Raw genomic sequence first — 15,788 nt, forward strand, 5'->3', positions numbered from 1 at the left:
CAGCATGTCATGCCCAGTGGTAAAGTGTGGAAGATGCGGGGATCAGCACGCCACAGAGGACTGCACCGCAATCAGGTGCAACCTCTGCGGCGGGTTAGGCCATGCATATCGGAACTGCCCTAGGGCGGCCCATAACGAGTGGGATATGTGGGGGAAGGGACAGGGAGGGGGGGTAAGGGAGGAGGGGATAGGGCAGGGGGTGATAGGCAGGGAGGGGCAAGGGGGGGAGAAGGAGGGGATGCAGGAGGGGGGGCGGCAGGGGGCTGGGTTAGGAGTGGAGCAGGGGGGAGAGGGGGAGTGGGTACAAGTGCCACAGAGGAAAGGGAAGTTTCGGAGGGGGGGGAAACTAGGGGTGGGCGGGGAGGGGTCGCTGCAGGGGAAGAGGGGGGGAACAGATTTCAGGTGTTGGAGGAGGAGGAGGAAGATAGGGAGGTTGGGAGGGAGGAGGAAGAACAGGGGGAAGGAGAAGAGGTGGAGTTAATGGAGGAAGAGGGGGCGGCAGGGGGGATTGGAGAGGGCAAACGGAAATATGAGGATGCACTGGAGGAGGGTACTGGTGGTAGGAAGAAGGGCGGGAAGGCTCTGGGGGGAGGGGGAGGGGGGAGGGAGGAGGAAGAGGGAAGGGAGGGAGGGAGGGGAAAGGGGAGTAAGAGGAAAGCTGAGGGGGCTGGGCAGGTGGTGAAGGCCCAAGTGCAAGCTTGGGGGGACAGAGTGGAGCTAGAGGAGGATCTGGAGGACCTGGAGGACTTGGGAGAGGTGGAGGACTCGGAGGAGGAGGTAGGGGGTGGGGGGGGGAGAGGGGAGAGGGAGGGTTCAGGGGGTGGGTCCGGATAGAGCAAAGAAGAAAGGAAGGAAGAAAGGGGGAGGGGGGGGTAAGGTGCAGACAGGACGGCTGCGGGGGGGGGAGGGGGATCTGGCAGGGGATGACGTAGACCGCATAGCAGAGGACCTGCTTCAGGGTAAGAAGGGGGTATCCCAGGAGATAAGGAAAGAAGGTGGGAGTGAGCAGACTCGTGACTCGCAATAAGGATGGCAGGCTTAGTGTTGACATTTGCCACGCTGAATGTGGCCAGCATCGCCTCTCCGAAGAAGCAGTGTTTAGCGTATGACTGGTTCGCGAGGGTCCAAGCAGATTGCTTCCTGCTCCAGGAGACTCGGCTGCGGTCCATTGAGGTGATCAGGCGGGCAAGGCGGGCCTGGAAGTGGGGTCCCTCGGTGTGGGGGTTGGCGGGGGAGAGGTATGGTGGGGTGGGGATCTTATTTAAGTCCCACCGGGTGAATATTCAGCGAGTGGTGGAGCTGGGGGTGGGGAGATGTCTTGTTGTGGATGCGATTTGGGAGGATAGAGCACTGAGGGTGGTGAATGTGTATGGGCCCCAAAGCAAGAAGGAAAGGGTGCTCCTCTTTGGGAAGATCAAGCCCTACCTATACACTTCGCGCCAAGTAGTCTGGGGGGGAGATTTTAACACCATATTGCGGAAAAAGGATAGTGGGGGACGATCGGTACAGGTGGGCTATGACGGGGTGAGGCTGGCAGGGATCATGCGGGAGGCGGAGCTGGTAGACGCGCACGTGGCCTTCTGTGAGGAACAGGAGGGGTTCACGTTCTTTCGAGGGCAGTGTAAGAGTAGAATCGATAGATTCCTGGTAAAGAAGGGAGTTTGTCTGGGGGGTCCACGAAACGTGGACGTGGACTTTTCAGACCACCACATGGTCCTCCTTCAGGTGGGGGGGGGGGGGCGGCAGCGCAGGGGCCAGGGAGGGGGTTATGGCGACTGAATTTAAAGTGGTTAGGTAGCGAGCAGGTGCGGGAGGAGTACCGCCGGTTTTTGGAAGATCAGGTGTCAGTGCAGGGGGCATTTCAGTCATTAGGGGAGTGGTGGGATACAGTGAAAAGACGAACGCGGGGATTCTTTCTCAGACAGGCGAGAAGGGAGGGGAGGGAAAGGACAAAGTTGGGCATGGCGATAAAGAAAAAGAGGGACACACTGATTTCACAAGGGGGGAGGGAGGAAGAAATACATGATCTCCAAGCACTCCTGGAACAGGTACAGTACAACCGCTACACCTCCTTGGTGTACGAGCGGGACTTCGGGAAAATGTGTAGCCCGGACCCCTTCGCATGCTGCCGGGAGCGGAGGGCGCGCAGGGTGATGGAGGGGGTGCGGGACGCACAGGGGGTCCTGCAGGACACCAGGGAGGGGATTCTGGGGGCAGTGAGGGACCACTTTGCGGCTTTCCTTTCAGCCCAGCAGATTGATATAGAGCAGATGGAGTGTTATGTGGAAGAAACCCCGGGGATAGGTCACGGGGGACCCCAGCTTCAGGCCCTCTTGAACCCGTGGACAGAACAGGAGGTGGAGGAAGCCATCGGGGCGCTCCACAGGAAGACCTCGCCGGGGCCGGATGGGCTAACAACTGAGTTCTACCAGGCCTTTAAGGAGCAGCTGGTGCCGATCCTGGTGAGGGTATGGGGGGCAGCCCAGTTGGAGGGTTCCTTGCCTAGGTCCCTGACAGAGGCGGCTCTTATCCTACTAAGTAAGGGGAAGGACCCGGCGATGCTGGCCAACTGGCGGCCTATAGCACTGCTTAATACAGATCGGAAAATTTTTGCGCGAATGCTATTCCAGAGAATGAGGCAGGTGTCTGGGGATTTGCTGGCAGCCTCACAAGCATGTGGGGTTAAAGGGAGAGGGGTCTTGGAAGCGGCAGCGTGGGTGCGGGAGGGGGTAGAATGCAGTAGAGTGGGAGGGCATGGTAGGCTGTTGGTAACACTCGACCAGGAAAAAGCGTTTGATAGAGTGCAGTGGGGTGTCCTATGGAGCATTTTGGAGCGCTATGGGTTTCCGAAGGGCTGGATAGAGCAATTACAGCTACTGTATCGGCATGCGGGGTGTTTTCCCCTGGTTAACGGGTGGAGAGGGCAGGGGTTTGAGGTAGGGGCAGGGGTCCGGCAGGGGTGCCCGCTCAGCCCGCTGTTGTATGCATACGCCATCGACCCTTTTATAAGACGGCTGGAGAAGGGGGGGGCGGAGGGGCTGGAAGGGGTGGAGGTGGGGGACAATAGCCAGTTAAGGGTCGTGGCGTATGCAGATGACGTTACAGTGTGGGTAGCGGACCAGAGGGAGGGAGGTAGATTGCAGAACCTGATCCAGGAATACTCGCAGGCAACAGCGTCCCAGGTCAATTTTCAAAAGTCCAATAGCCTGTGGGTTGGGGATCAGGGGCTGCAGTTTGAGTTGGGAGGTAGGTTTCCTACAGCTGTGGAACGTATACGGGTCTTGGGAATATACTTTGAGAAGGGGGATTATAGGCTCTACAACTGGGATAGGTGTCTCCATGAAGCGAAGGGGAGGGTGGATAGATGGAAGGGGTGGAAAATGACCATGGGGGAGCGGGTACAGCTCATCAAGGCACACTTAGTTCCTTTGTTTCTGTTCGTCAGTTACATCTGCTTGCTGCCAGACAGCCGGTACGCGGCCTTGTATGGGGTGTTCTTCCGGCTGCTCTGGGGCAAAAGGACGAATCCGGTAAAACGGAATGTTACATATCTGCCTAGGAGGGAGGGGGGGGGGGGGGGGGGCATGATAAACCCAGTCCTGTTTTTCAGCGCTTTGTTCCTGCAGTTCAATCGGGGGAGGGCGGTAGGGCGGGAGCCACCGGGGTGGGCTAGGAGTGTCCTGCAGTGGTGGCCGAGATATTGGGACCTATGGCGGGAGGGGGGGAGGGTAGTGGCACTGCGAAGGGGGGCCCCGGGGGGGGTGAGTTATTGCAAGACCCTAGTGAAATTGGTGAGGGTGTGGGGGCTGACGGTGGGGGAGGTGAAGGCAGGACAACGGGGGGTTTGGATGGACAGAGTACGGGCGCAGGTGTTCTCAGCTCCTCTGGCGCTGAGGGACGCGCCGGCCCCACGGATGCAGCAGGGGTTACGGTTGATTGCTTCGAACCGCATCCCGGTGAAGTATAAAGACCTGGCGTGGCTGTCCTTTCACGGTAGACTGTACGTCCGAGGAAATTTGAAATATCGCAATGTGCGAGATAGAGGGTGCCCACGGGAGGAATGTGCTGGAACTGAAGAGACGATGGAGCATTTCCTGGTGAGGTGCCCATTTACAGTCCAGGTCTCTGACCGGGTTTCCTCGTTGCTGCAGATCCCCAGTTTCCGCAACTACAGCTATGCGGACTGGGTGTACGGCCCAGAGGGTGGAGGGGGACGCAGGGATCCGGTAACACGCTTTCTGATTTCGGTGATATTGCGGTACTGCCTCTGGATGGCGCGCTGCAGGGTGTCCCTGTACCAGGAGGTTCGGCCGGCGGAGGTAGTCAGCTGGGATGTGGTAAGGGCAGTGCAGGAAGCGGCGAAGTGGGAAAGGGTGGAAAAAGGGGTGGGGGTGGCTTCGAGGTGGTGGAGACACGTGAGGCTTAAGCCGCCATGAGGGGACATGCTACCCAGGGGATTGTGTGCCAGTTGTCTGAAGGGGTTTGGGGGGTTTGGGGGGGGGGGGGTCGGGGGGTTGATTCATTGTATTATTGAGGAGGGGGAGGGGGTGTATATAGATAGGCAGACCATGTCTAGCTAGGAGCCTGGGGTTTGATTTGCATGTCCGGTTTTTTTTTGTTTTTTTTTTTTCTTTGGTTTTTCTAATAAACAGTTTCCACTGTACTATTGAGGAGGGGGAGGGGGTGTACATAGATAGGAGGACCGTGTATAGCTAGGGGCTTGTTTTTGATTTGTATGTTATTTGTTTTTAGTTTTTTCCAATAAAAAGAGTTTTCCAGTCTGCCCAAGAAGATAAGCTCATTTTACATGGTATGTGATACTTTATACGTATACCCGAGTTTGGTTTGATTTGTCCTTGCCATTCTCAGGGCACAGACCGTAGACGTCTGCCCAGCACTGTTTTTGTACTAAAAGTTCTGAAGCTAATGTTGAAGCCCCTTAAAATTTACACTAAAGCCCATCAATATTTATTCAGTCACGATCAGGGCATAGACTATAGAAGTCTGCCCAGACCCGATTTTGCTTCCCAATTACCAGCGTTGCCACCCAATCTCTGCTAAGATTCCATAGATCCAGTCCTTCTAAACAGGATTCCTTTTTTTGTTTATCGCACGCATGTTTGAATTCCGTTACCATTTTCATCTCCACCACCTCCCGCAGGAGGGCCTTCCACGTATCCACCACCCTCTTCGTGAAAAAATACTTCCTGACATTACTTCTGAGTCTGCCCCCCTTCAACCTCAATTCATGTCCTCTAGTTCTACCACCTTCCCGTCTCCGGAAAATAGTTATCTAATTATGAAAGTACAAACACATTCCTGAGTCCTTATCTGAATGTAGGTGAAAGAACCTGGAGCAGAAGTTACATGTCAGAAAGCTCTCACGTGAAGCTAGACTGGTTATTAGACTTTAGAATAATGTATATTTTTGTTTTTGAACCCTCCCTCTTCCCCTGGATAAGTGAGGCCTTCTGAGGTACCTAATGGTTGAGGTATGTGTTGGGTGATAGTTACAGCATGTGAGGTAATGGCCACATGCGCTTTACTTTGTATATGTCCTTCCATCCATCTTCATATGATTAGGGTTACCATATTTGGTCCCCCCAAAAAGAGGACACATGCCCTGACCCCTGCCACCCCGCCCCCTTTCACACACCCCACCCCCATCACATATCGCCCCACCCCTTTCACACACCCCACCTCTCCATCACACCCCCCAAAGGGTGTCCTATCCTCCCCTCCCCTTACCTTACTCTACTGCCCTGGTAGTCTAGTGACCTCTTTTGGGCAGGAAAGATCCCCCTCTTTCCTGCCCGGAGCACTGCCCTACATACTGTTCCCCTTGCTGACGGTCCCGGCGCCGATTCAAAATGGCTGCCGAGAGTTGAAGCGGCCTCACCATTTTGAATCGGCACCGGGACCGTCAGCAAGGGGAACAGTATGTAGGGCAGCGCTCTGGGCAGGAAAGAGGGGGCTCTTTCCTGCCCCAAAGAGGTCACTAGACCACCAGGGCAGTAGAGTAAGGTAAGGGGAGGGGTCTACGATAGGACACCATTAGGCTGGCAAAACCCGCCCAGTTGTCCGGCTATGTCCTCAAAAAGAAGACATGTCCGGGTAAAACCGGACATATGGTAACCCCAGGGGCGTAGCCAGACACCCAAGTTTGGGTGGGCCAGGACCCAAGGTGGGTGGGCAGCACTCCGCTTTGTCCTACAAGTGATTTGGTTTCTCTCTCTCTTGCCTGCATGCCATATGGTCTTTCAAACATCCCCTCTCCCCTGTATACCTTTTAAATAGCAGATTTTCACTGGCAGCAAAAAGGTGTTGGGAGTTTTTGGCTGGTGGGGCTTGGGGTCCCTGCCAGCCACATTATAGGTGTGCTGCTACTTGGTGGGCCTGAACCTAAAGTGGGTGGGCCTGGGCCCACCCCAGCCCACCCTTGGCTACGCCACTGGGTAACCCTACATAAGATTTGGTGACTTGGGCCTCCTTTATTATGGACTGACTATCCTTGATGTGTTCTCATGTAATATTTTGAGACTGAGATATATTTTCTTGAGTTTTTATACTGTAGGATACATTCACCTCTTCTTTTACTAAAGCTTAGTTCGAGTTATCTGCAGCAGGGCTCATAGGAATAAAATAGGCCCTGCTGCAGATAACTCGAGCTAAGGTTTAGTAAAAGGCCCCCTTAGGGATCCTTTTACTAAGGTGCGCTGAAACATGCAGTAGTGTAGGCGCGGGTTTTGGGCATGCAGCGAACCATTTTTCAGTGCGCCTGTAAAAAAAGGCCATTTTAAAATTTTTGCCGAAAATGGACGTGCGGCAAAATGAAAATGACCACGCGTCCCTTTTGGGTCTGAGACCTTACCACCAGCCATTGACCTAGCGGTAAAGACTCACGCGGTAACAGGGCGGTAATGACCTACGCATGTCAAGTGCCACTTGGCGCGTGTCCGAAAATAAAAATTAATTTTTCGGACGCGCGAATGGGACACGCGCCAAAAATGAAATTACCGCAAGAGCCACGCGGTAGCCGTGTGGTAACTCCATTTTGACAAGCTTTGAGCAGGTATAAACGCATACGCGGCTTAGTAAAAGGGCCCCTTAGTTCTTTATCATTTCTCTTGATATAAATGTAAAAAGAAATAGATGACAGTGGTGAAAAAAAAAAAAACTCCACTAGGATTCTTCAGGAATTCTCTCCTGGGGATCAGACGTGCTTTCTAAGATGGTCGCAGATGCTCACCTTCCCTGTAACTGGTTACTTTTAGGGATGACCTTGCCAAGATGACCTATATTACAATGTGCATTAAGGAAAGTCTCCGCCTGTACCCACCAGTCCCCGGAGTGTCCCGGCAACTCACCAAACCTGTTACCTTCTATGACGGGCGTTCCCTCCCTGCAGGTCAGTGTTCTCTTGTACTTTGACACATATCATTAAAGCTGAGGCATACAGATCTTAAAACTAACAAGTCTTGTCTTCATTCACGATTTCAGGTATTTCTGGGAATTTTCTGACCCCCTCCAGGGAAAAGAGACACAGTGCTAGGGAACGTGCTAGGACTGGTGCCAGTTTGGCAAGATATGTATAGGAATTCAGTTTTAAATCAGGGGCGTATCTGAAAGTCGGCGGTAGCGGGGGCCGAAGCCAGAGTGAGGGGGCACATTATAGCCCCCCCCAGCCGCCGCCATTTCCGACCCCCCCCTGCCGCCGTGGGTACCTTTGCTGGCGGGGGACCCCAACCCCCACCAGCCGAGGTCCGCTTCCTCCTGCCGCTGCGAGGTTTTTTAAGTTCTTCATCGGGATTCGTCCTCAGTCACTCTGCGCTGCTGTTCAAAGAAGCTGCTAGCTGAATGCAGTTTCGGACTGAGTCTGACGTCGCTGCTGCACGTTGTACGTGCAGGACGTCAGACTCATGTACAACGTGCAGCAGCGACGTCAGACTCAGTCCGAAACTGCATTCAGCTAGCAGCTTCTTTGAACAGCAGCACAGAGTGACGGAGGACGAATCCCGATGAACTTAAAAAACCTCGCCGCGGCAGGAGGAAGCGGACCTCGGCTGGTGGGGGTTGGGGTCCCCCGCCAGCAAAGGTACCCACGGCGGCAGTAGGGGGGTCCAGGGCGAAATCTGCGGGGGCCCAGGCCCCTGTGGCCCCACGCAGATACGCCCCTGGTATACAACATGGTAGGAAGTATACATTTGCAAATTGGAGGTATTTTTTTCTTTTTATCTACGGTCTCTGCTGGGTAAAACTGTCTTGTAGGTTCACGGGTACAAAGTACACGAGAGCCTACAAATATCTTAGAGACGCTGAAAATTGAGTTCCATATTTTAAGAACAAACGCTGAGGAGACAGAAGGGCAGCCATGTTTATGGGGTAACATTCAATTTCTTCAAGGACAAGCAATGATTGAAGGGGGGCAGACTCAAAAAAAAATGTCAGGAAGTATTTTTTCACGGAGAGAGTGGTGGAGAGGAAAACGGTAACGGAATTCAAACATGCGTGGGATAAACATAAAGGAATCCTGTTCAGAAGAAATGGATCCTCAGGAGCTTAGCCGAGATTGGGTGGCGGGGCTGGTGGTTGGGAGGTGGGGATAGTGCTGGCCAGACTTATATGGTCTGTGCCCTGAAGAGGACAGGTACAAATCAAGGTAAGATATACACAAAAAGTAGCACATATGAGTTTGTCTTGTTGGGCAGACTGGATGGACCGTGCAGGTCTTTTTCTGCCGTCATCTACTATGTTACTATCCACCTTATAATTGAAAGAGAAAAACGCCTAGATTTCGACCCAAATCGGGAGATAGATGTTTATCTCACAAAAACGAATAAATCGGTATAATGGAAAGCCGATTTTGGACGTTTTCAACTGCACTCCATCGCGGAAGCGTACAAAGGTGATGGGGGTGTGTCGGAGGCGTGGCGAAGGTGGAACTGGGGCGTGGTTATCGGCCGAGGAGAGATGGACGCCTTTCGCCGATAATGGAAAAAAAGTATGCGTTTGTAGCTAGAATTTAGGGCACTTTTCCTGGACCCTGTTTTTTCCACGAATAAGGCCCCAAAAAGTGCCCTAAATGACCAGATTACCCCCAGAGGGAATCGGGGATGACATCCCCTGACTCCCCCAGTGGTCACTAACCCCCTCCCACCACAAAAAATGATGTTTCACAACTTTTTATTTTCACCCTCAAATGTCATACCCACCTCCCTGGCAGCAGTATGCAGGTCCTGGAGCAGTTGTTAGGGGGTGCAGTGGGCTTCAGGCAGGTGGACCCAGGCCCACCCCCCCTACCTGTTACAATTGTGCTGCTTAATGCTTAGTCGTCCAACCCCCCCAAACCCACTGTACCCACATGTAGGTGCCCCCCCTTCACCCCTTAGGGCTATAGTAATGGTGTAGACTTGTGGGCAGTGGGTTTTGAGGGGGATTTGGGGGGCTCAACACACAAGGGAAGGGTGCTATGCACCTGGGAGCTCTTTTACCTTTTTTTTTGTTTTTGTAAAAGTGTCCCCTAGGGTGCCCGGTTGGTGTCCTGGCATGTGAGGGGGACCAGTGCACTACGAATCCTGGCCCCTCCCACGAACAAATGCCTTGGATTTATTCGTTTTTGAGCTGGGCGCTTTCATTTTCCATTATCACTGAAAAACAAAAACGCCCAGCTCACAAATTGTCGAATAAAACATGGATGTCTATTTTTTTTCGAAAATACGGTTCGGTCCGCCCCTTCACGGACCCGTTCTCGGAGATAAACGCCCATGGAGATAGACGTTTTCGTTCGATTATGTCCCTCCACTTCTTCTAACAAAGCCTGATGTGGACACTGCCTAGCACGTATTAGCTTAAGAAAATTCTAGCAGTGTCCCACCGCGCATGCACAGGTGCCTTCCTGCCGAATGCATGAAAGTGGGGGGGGTTCCTTCAGTCCCTTATTTTCCATTGAGCTAGGAGGATGCGTCTTTACGATCTCCCCGCAGTGAAGTTTTGGGGGGGGTTTTTTGGCTTTTCAAGTGCCTACCCATACAGGTTGATCAACCTTTGTCTTCTTTTCTTCAATTTTTTAGTTTTTATTCCTTCCCCTGTTATCTCTTACTTATTTTCAGCCCTTCAAGTTTTCTTTCTTTTTTCGTGGCTCTTTAGGCCCACGTAGACCTGAGCACCAGCCTCAATTTGAGTAGTGTTCCTTTTTTATTTTCAAGATTGTGGAGTTTAATTTGGCCACCATTCTTTTATCAATGTCTAAGAAGAACCCCAGTGGCTTTGGTGCTTCGGGGGCCTAGACCTAACCACCAGGCTGATTCTTGTTTTCTCCATTTAAAAATGCAGTTGAGGACATAGAAGGCACAACAGGTCCAGCAGGAAAAACGTTTTGGCTCCTCGAAGGCCAGTCCATCGTCATCGGCACCAGAAGCATTGAACTCGATGGCTGCACAGACTGCATCGTCCACTGGGACTGCAGTGGTGTTGAGGAGCTATCCACCTCCCTCAATATTGGGCACTGAGAGCAGGCTCTGGGAGTGGTCAGCATGGGACTCCACACCGAGGATGTGAATGGGTTCGGCACAGTCCTCATTGGCACAGGGGGATTGCGATGCTGAACATCGAGGGAAACCTAAGAACCATCAGCATCGATTGTCTTCAAAGCAGGCCCGCCGAGAGGAGGGAGCGGGGGGAGGGGGCTAGATTCCCTGGACTCAGCCTCGAGGGGGGAGGTCCGGCTGACCCAGTGGCATGGGGGGGGAGGGCCTGGAACCTTCCACTTTGGGCTCAGGCCCTCCCAACTTCAGTACCTTGAATGGCTGGCAGGGATGCCCAAGGTCTACAAGCCAAAGAGCTCCAAACCTCTCCTGATATGAGGAAGTTGGTAGCATGCGTTCTAGCAGCTGACAGTGGCACTCCACACATGCTCAGTTCACGCGCATGAGCTGAGCATGTGCGAGGAGTGCCGGCATCGGTTGTTAGAAAGCATGCTGCCATGTTCCTCTCACCAGGGGTAGTTTGGCTGACAGAGCTATTTTGCTGGCAGGGCTTGGGCATCCTCGCCAGCAAAGGTTAAATGGGGGAGGGGGTGGAATGGAGTTGGGGAGAGAGTAGAAAGTAGAAAGAGTCCCACCCCCCATGGGTTGCTGGCTATGCCCCTGCAATGGTTTCCTGACTGATGGTGCAGTGGGGTGGGGGCCCCCTAAGACTGTTTGCCCCGGGCCTGCTTTTGTCTCTCGGTGGCCCTTCTTCAAAGCAGAGTGCTGGGAGCACTGGGTCATTGGAGTAACTGGTACCCGAAAAGTGTCAGCACCAAGAGGACCGCTCCCCCTCTTTAGTGGAGGTGCTGGTGTGCCAGTCTTCAGGCAGCTGCTTCCGGTTTGATACCAACACTTCTCCAGGCTGTCTCTGAATCGGTTCCCCAACCTTTGCCGATGTCTGTTCTCGATGAGTGGTACCAGGCAATGCTCAAGTAGGAGCTGGCGTTCCGTCTGCACTCCACTCAGGCATTGAGGGTGCTTGCATCAGTGACCTCAGCCTCAGCTCCTTCCTCAGGCCCAAATTTTGCCTGTGGAGCAGTCTTTGATGCTGGTGCCTCAGCGGGCATTGATGTCAACATCGACCCATGTGGTACCATCCTCAAGATTGGGTGAGGAAACTTCTCTGGAGTCTGAAGGTAGGGCTGTATCTCAGCACCCTTCAGGGAATTGGCAGGGTTCCACTGAGCTGGGGCAGGCACAGAATTACTCTTTCTATCCTGAATATTTTGAGGAGTCTGATTGGGACTTCTCATGGGAGTCAGAGGAGGAGTGGCCTAGTGGTTAGTGTGGTGGACTTTGGTCCTGGGGAACTGAGTTCAATTCCCACTTCAGGCACAGGCAGCTCCTTGTGACTCTGGGCAAGTTACTTAACCCTCCATTGCCCCAGGTACAAATAAGTACCTGTATATAATATGTAAGCCGCATTGAACATAGTAACATAGTAGATGACGGCAGAAAAAAGACCTGTACGGTCCATCCAGTCTGCCCAACAAGACAACTCATGTGTGCTACTTTTTGTGTATACCCTACTTTGATTTGTACCTGTGCTCTTCAGGGCACAGACCGTATAAGTCTGCCCAGCACTATCCCCGCCTCCCAACCACCGGCTCTGGCACAGACCGTATAAGTCTGCCCAGCACTATCCCCGCCTCCCAACCACCAGTCCCGCCTCCCACCACCGGCTCTGGCACAGACCTTATAAGTCTGCCCAGCACTATCCCCGCCTCCCAACCTCCAGCCCCGCCTCCCAGTACCGGCTCTGCTATCCAATCTCGGTTAAGCTCCTGAGGATCCATTCCTTCTGAACAGGATTCCTTTATGTTTATCCCACGCATGTTTGAATTCCGTTACCGTTTTCATCTCCACCACCTCCCGCGGGAGGGCATTCCAAGCATCCACCACTCTCTCCGTGAAGAAATACTTCCTGACATTTTTCTTGAGTCTGCCCCCCTTCTGCTATGAGTGGGAAAGCGCGGGGTACAAATGTAACAAAAAATAAAATCCACATTACTTCTTGGAGGAGGAGCCTTATGGTATCGCTTCTGATCCCTCCCCACCACAAGAGAGACATAAATTCCACCTGAGGGTCTATCTTTCACCGGTTTTGTAAAGGAGATAGTGTCTGCTATCCCATATAAGTTGGAGACCAAGGAGGATACCAGGGCTGAAATGCTATCAGTCTTGGACTACAAGTCTCCTCCCAAGGAAGGGGTCATGGTTCTGTTACATCCTATCCTGAAGGATGCACAGATGAAGAACTGGAAATCTCCCCTCTCAGTGCAGGTCATCCCAAAGAAGGTGGATACACAATATCGTATCCAAATGTTTTCCAGATTTGAAAGGGCATAATTGCCTCACCACTTCGTGGTAGTCGAATGTGCTCTGAAATGGGCCAGGAGTTCCAGGACTCATGCCTTGGCTCCCCCTGGAAGAGAGGCCAGGACTCTGGATTCATTTGGGAGAAAACTTTGTCAGGCCTTGATGCTCATTGCCCGCATCTAGACCTACCAGCTCTACATGAGCCTTTACTTGAAGTCTTTAACACACTCTGCGCTCAGTCTCATGAACTCTGTCCCTCAGGAACAGGCCACAGAGCTGTGCCAGTTGTCCAAGAAGCAGCTGGAGTACAGGATGTATCTGGCACGGGTCACCTGTGATATTTTTGATATTGTGTCCAGATTCTCTGCCATGGATGTGGGGATGCGTAGGCTCTCATGGTTATGTGTCTCCAACCTAGAACCAGCAGTTCAAGAGAGTTTTGCCGATGTACCTTGCCGAGGTGACCACCTTGTTTGGGACATAAGAAAACAAGAACATAAGAGTAGCCATACTGGGTCAGACCCAATGGTCCATCTAGCCCAGTATCCTGTTTTCCAAACAGTGGCCAAGCCAGGTCACAAGTACTTGGCAGAAACCCAATTCGTGGCAACATTCCATGTAGAACCCAAAAGAATAGCAAGATTCCGGAATCCTAAAGAGTGACAAGATTCCATTCAGAATCTCAGAGTTGCAACATTCCATACTACCAATCCCAGGGCAAGCAGTTGCTTCCCATGTCTGTCTCAATACCAGACTATGGACTTTTCCTCCAGGAATATATCCAAACCTTTTTTAAACCCAGATATACTAACCGTTGTTATGACATCCTCCAGCAAAGAGTTCCAGAGCTTAACTATTCGTTGAGTGAAAAAATATTTCCTTCTATTTGTTTTAAAAGTATATCCATGTAACTTCCTTGTGTCCCCTAGTCTTTGTACTTTTGGAACGAGTAAAAAAAATCGATTTACTTCTTCTACACCACTCAGGATTTTGTAGACTTCAATCATATCTCCCCTCATCCTTCTCTTTTCCGAGCTGAAGAGCCCTAACCTCTTTAGCCTTTCCTCATACCTTAAACAGGTAACCAGTTAGATTTATAACCATGTGGAGTTTTAATGATTGAGAACCGGAGGTTTTTTATGCTTGTGATATGAAATATACCCCGTTTAAATCCTACCATCTGAAAGGAAGCATCTGATAATAAGGTGGAGGTGGGGTCTGAGACTTTTTCCTCCTGGTCAAATCATACTCCATGGTGGAATGTTTAGGAAAATATATATTGCTGGATTAATGATATTGAAAAGAGTATCCACCTGATTATTTAAAAAGCAAATGGCTGCTAAAACAGTACTTAGGTGGCTGTCCAGCAATATTCAGTGCTGGGCAGCTGGCTACCCGGCACTGAATATCGCTGGTTAGTGGCTTAAAGATAGTCAGTTATATTGGGTGATTGTTAAAAGAATTCTAATTAACATACTCACCAGGGGCGTAGCCACGGGTGGGCCTGGGCGGGCCTGGGCCCACCCAATTTGGGCTCAGGCCCAACCAGCAACGGAGCACCCAATGGGCCTTCTTTCCCCTCCCTCTGTCGGGCAGCGCGCGCCAGCCTAACTGTACAACAAAGCTGCACGGCACCGGGTCCGTCAGCATGCTGCTGCTAGCTCCTACCTTGTCATCTTTCGGCAGAGGTGTTAGTTCTGCTGCTAAATCTGCAGCAGATCCACGCGGTGCCAGGGCTGTCTCTCTGTACGCTGCTGCGACAGCTTCTTCTGCGCTAGCCCCGCCTCACCTCCGATACTCTTTCTGAAGAGGCGAGGCTAGCGCAGAGGAAGCAGTCGAAGCAGTGTACAGAGAGACAGCCCTGGCACAGCGTGGATCCGCTGCAGATTTAGCAGCAGAACTAACACCTCTGCCGAAAGATGACAAGGTAGGAGCTAGCGGCAGCTTGCTGACGGACCTGGTGCAGCTTTGTTGTACAGTTAGGCTGGCGCTGCCCGACGGAGGGAGGGGAAAGAAGGCCAATTGGGTGCCGGTAGATGGTGCCGGAGAAACCTGCAGCGGTGGCTTGGGGGGGGGGGGGGGGTTCGGGCCAGTGGGTAGCCAGACAGCCAATTTTGGGGAGGGGGGGAGAGAGAAAATTTTGTGCCTACCCACTTTGTGCTCAGGCCCACCCAAAATTGGCTACGCCACTGATACTCACGAATCTGAAGACACCAAACCAGCTTAAACACAAACAGGTTTATTCTTGCGCAAGAGAGAGAAAATTCCAACATCAGTCAGGAGGTTGTCTGACTCTAACCCCCCCACCCCCACCCTTATAAACCTTTCTCTTACAATGCCTACTGTGCAGTTTCACAGTGCCTTTATGTCTGTCATTAACGTGTTACAGTTCTAGACTGTTAGCATATCTAAGAACATTCAGTTCTACTTACAAGGTCAGAGCTCCCCTGTTCCTCTTTTTGGAATCTGCGTTTACTTAGAAATTGTAAGAATGATTAACCTTATATTAGCAAAACATTTTCTCTACAGCGACATAACTGGCTATCCACCAATTTTCAAAACCAGACCGGCCAAGTTCGGTGGCCATAATTTGGCTGCCACAAGAGAGAGAATAACTTTGGCTGGTCTGACTTTAACTGTCCAGCGCTAAATATCAGCTTGGCTGGTTAAAGTCGGACCGGCCAAAGTTAAACTGGATATTCAATGCCAGTCACCGGAAATGGCCTAACATTTAATATTAGAGATTAGTGCCGACCGCGGGAGACAGCCTGGCTATCTCCTGTGGTCTGAATATCGGGGCCTATATGTTTTTGATTGATTCAGTCTCTTTGACCCTCTTTATGTTGGATTACTGTGAATATTTAAGGTCTGTACTAGTTTTAGTCAGCTTTATTTTCAACATGACCAAAGTGGGCTGCGTATGCCTTGTAGCGCTATAGAAAT

General features: G+C 52.0%; 1 protein-coding gene across 1 annotated transcript in view; it reads left to right on the forward strand.

Annotated features, from left to right (window-relative positions):
• The window catches only part of LOC115471579 (cytochrome P450 4B1-like), a 131,318-nt gene that overhangs the window by 102,117 nt on the left and 13,413 nt on the right, over nucleotides 1–15,788 (forward strand). Inside the window, exon 9 of the mRNA XM_030205252.1 lies at nucleotides 7,275–7,408. Coding sequence (XP_030061112.1) covers nucleotides 7,275–7,408 — 134 coding nt within the window. The remainder of the gene's footprint in view (nucleotides 1–7,274; nucleotides 7,409–15,788) is intronic.

The sequence above is a fragment of the Microcaecilia unicolor genome, chromosome 6 (genome assembly GCF_901765095.1).
Source record: "Microcaecilia unicolor chromosome 6, aMicUni1.1, whole genome shotgun sequence".
NCBI lineage: Eukaryota > Metazoa > Chordata > Amphibia > Gymnophiona > Siphonopidae > Microcaecilia > Microcaecilia unicolor.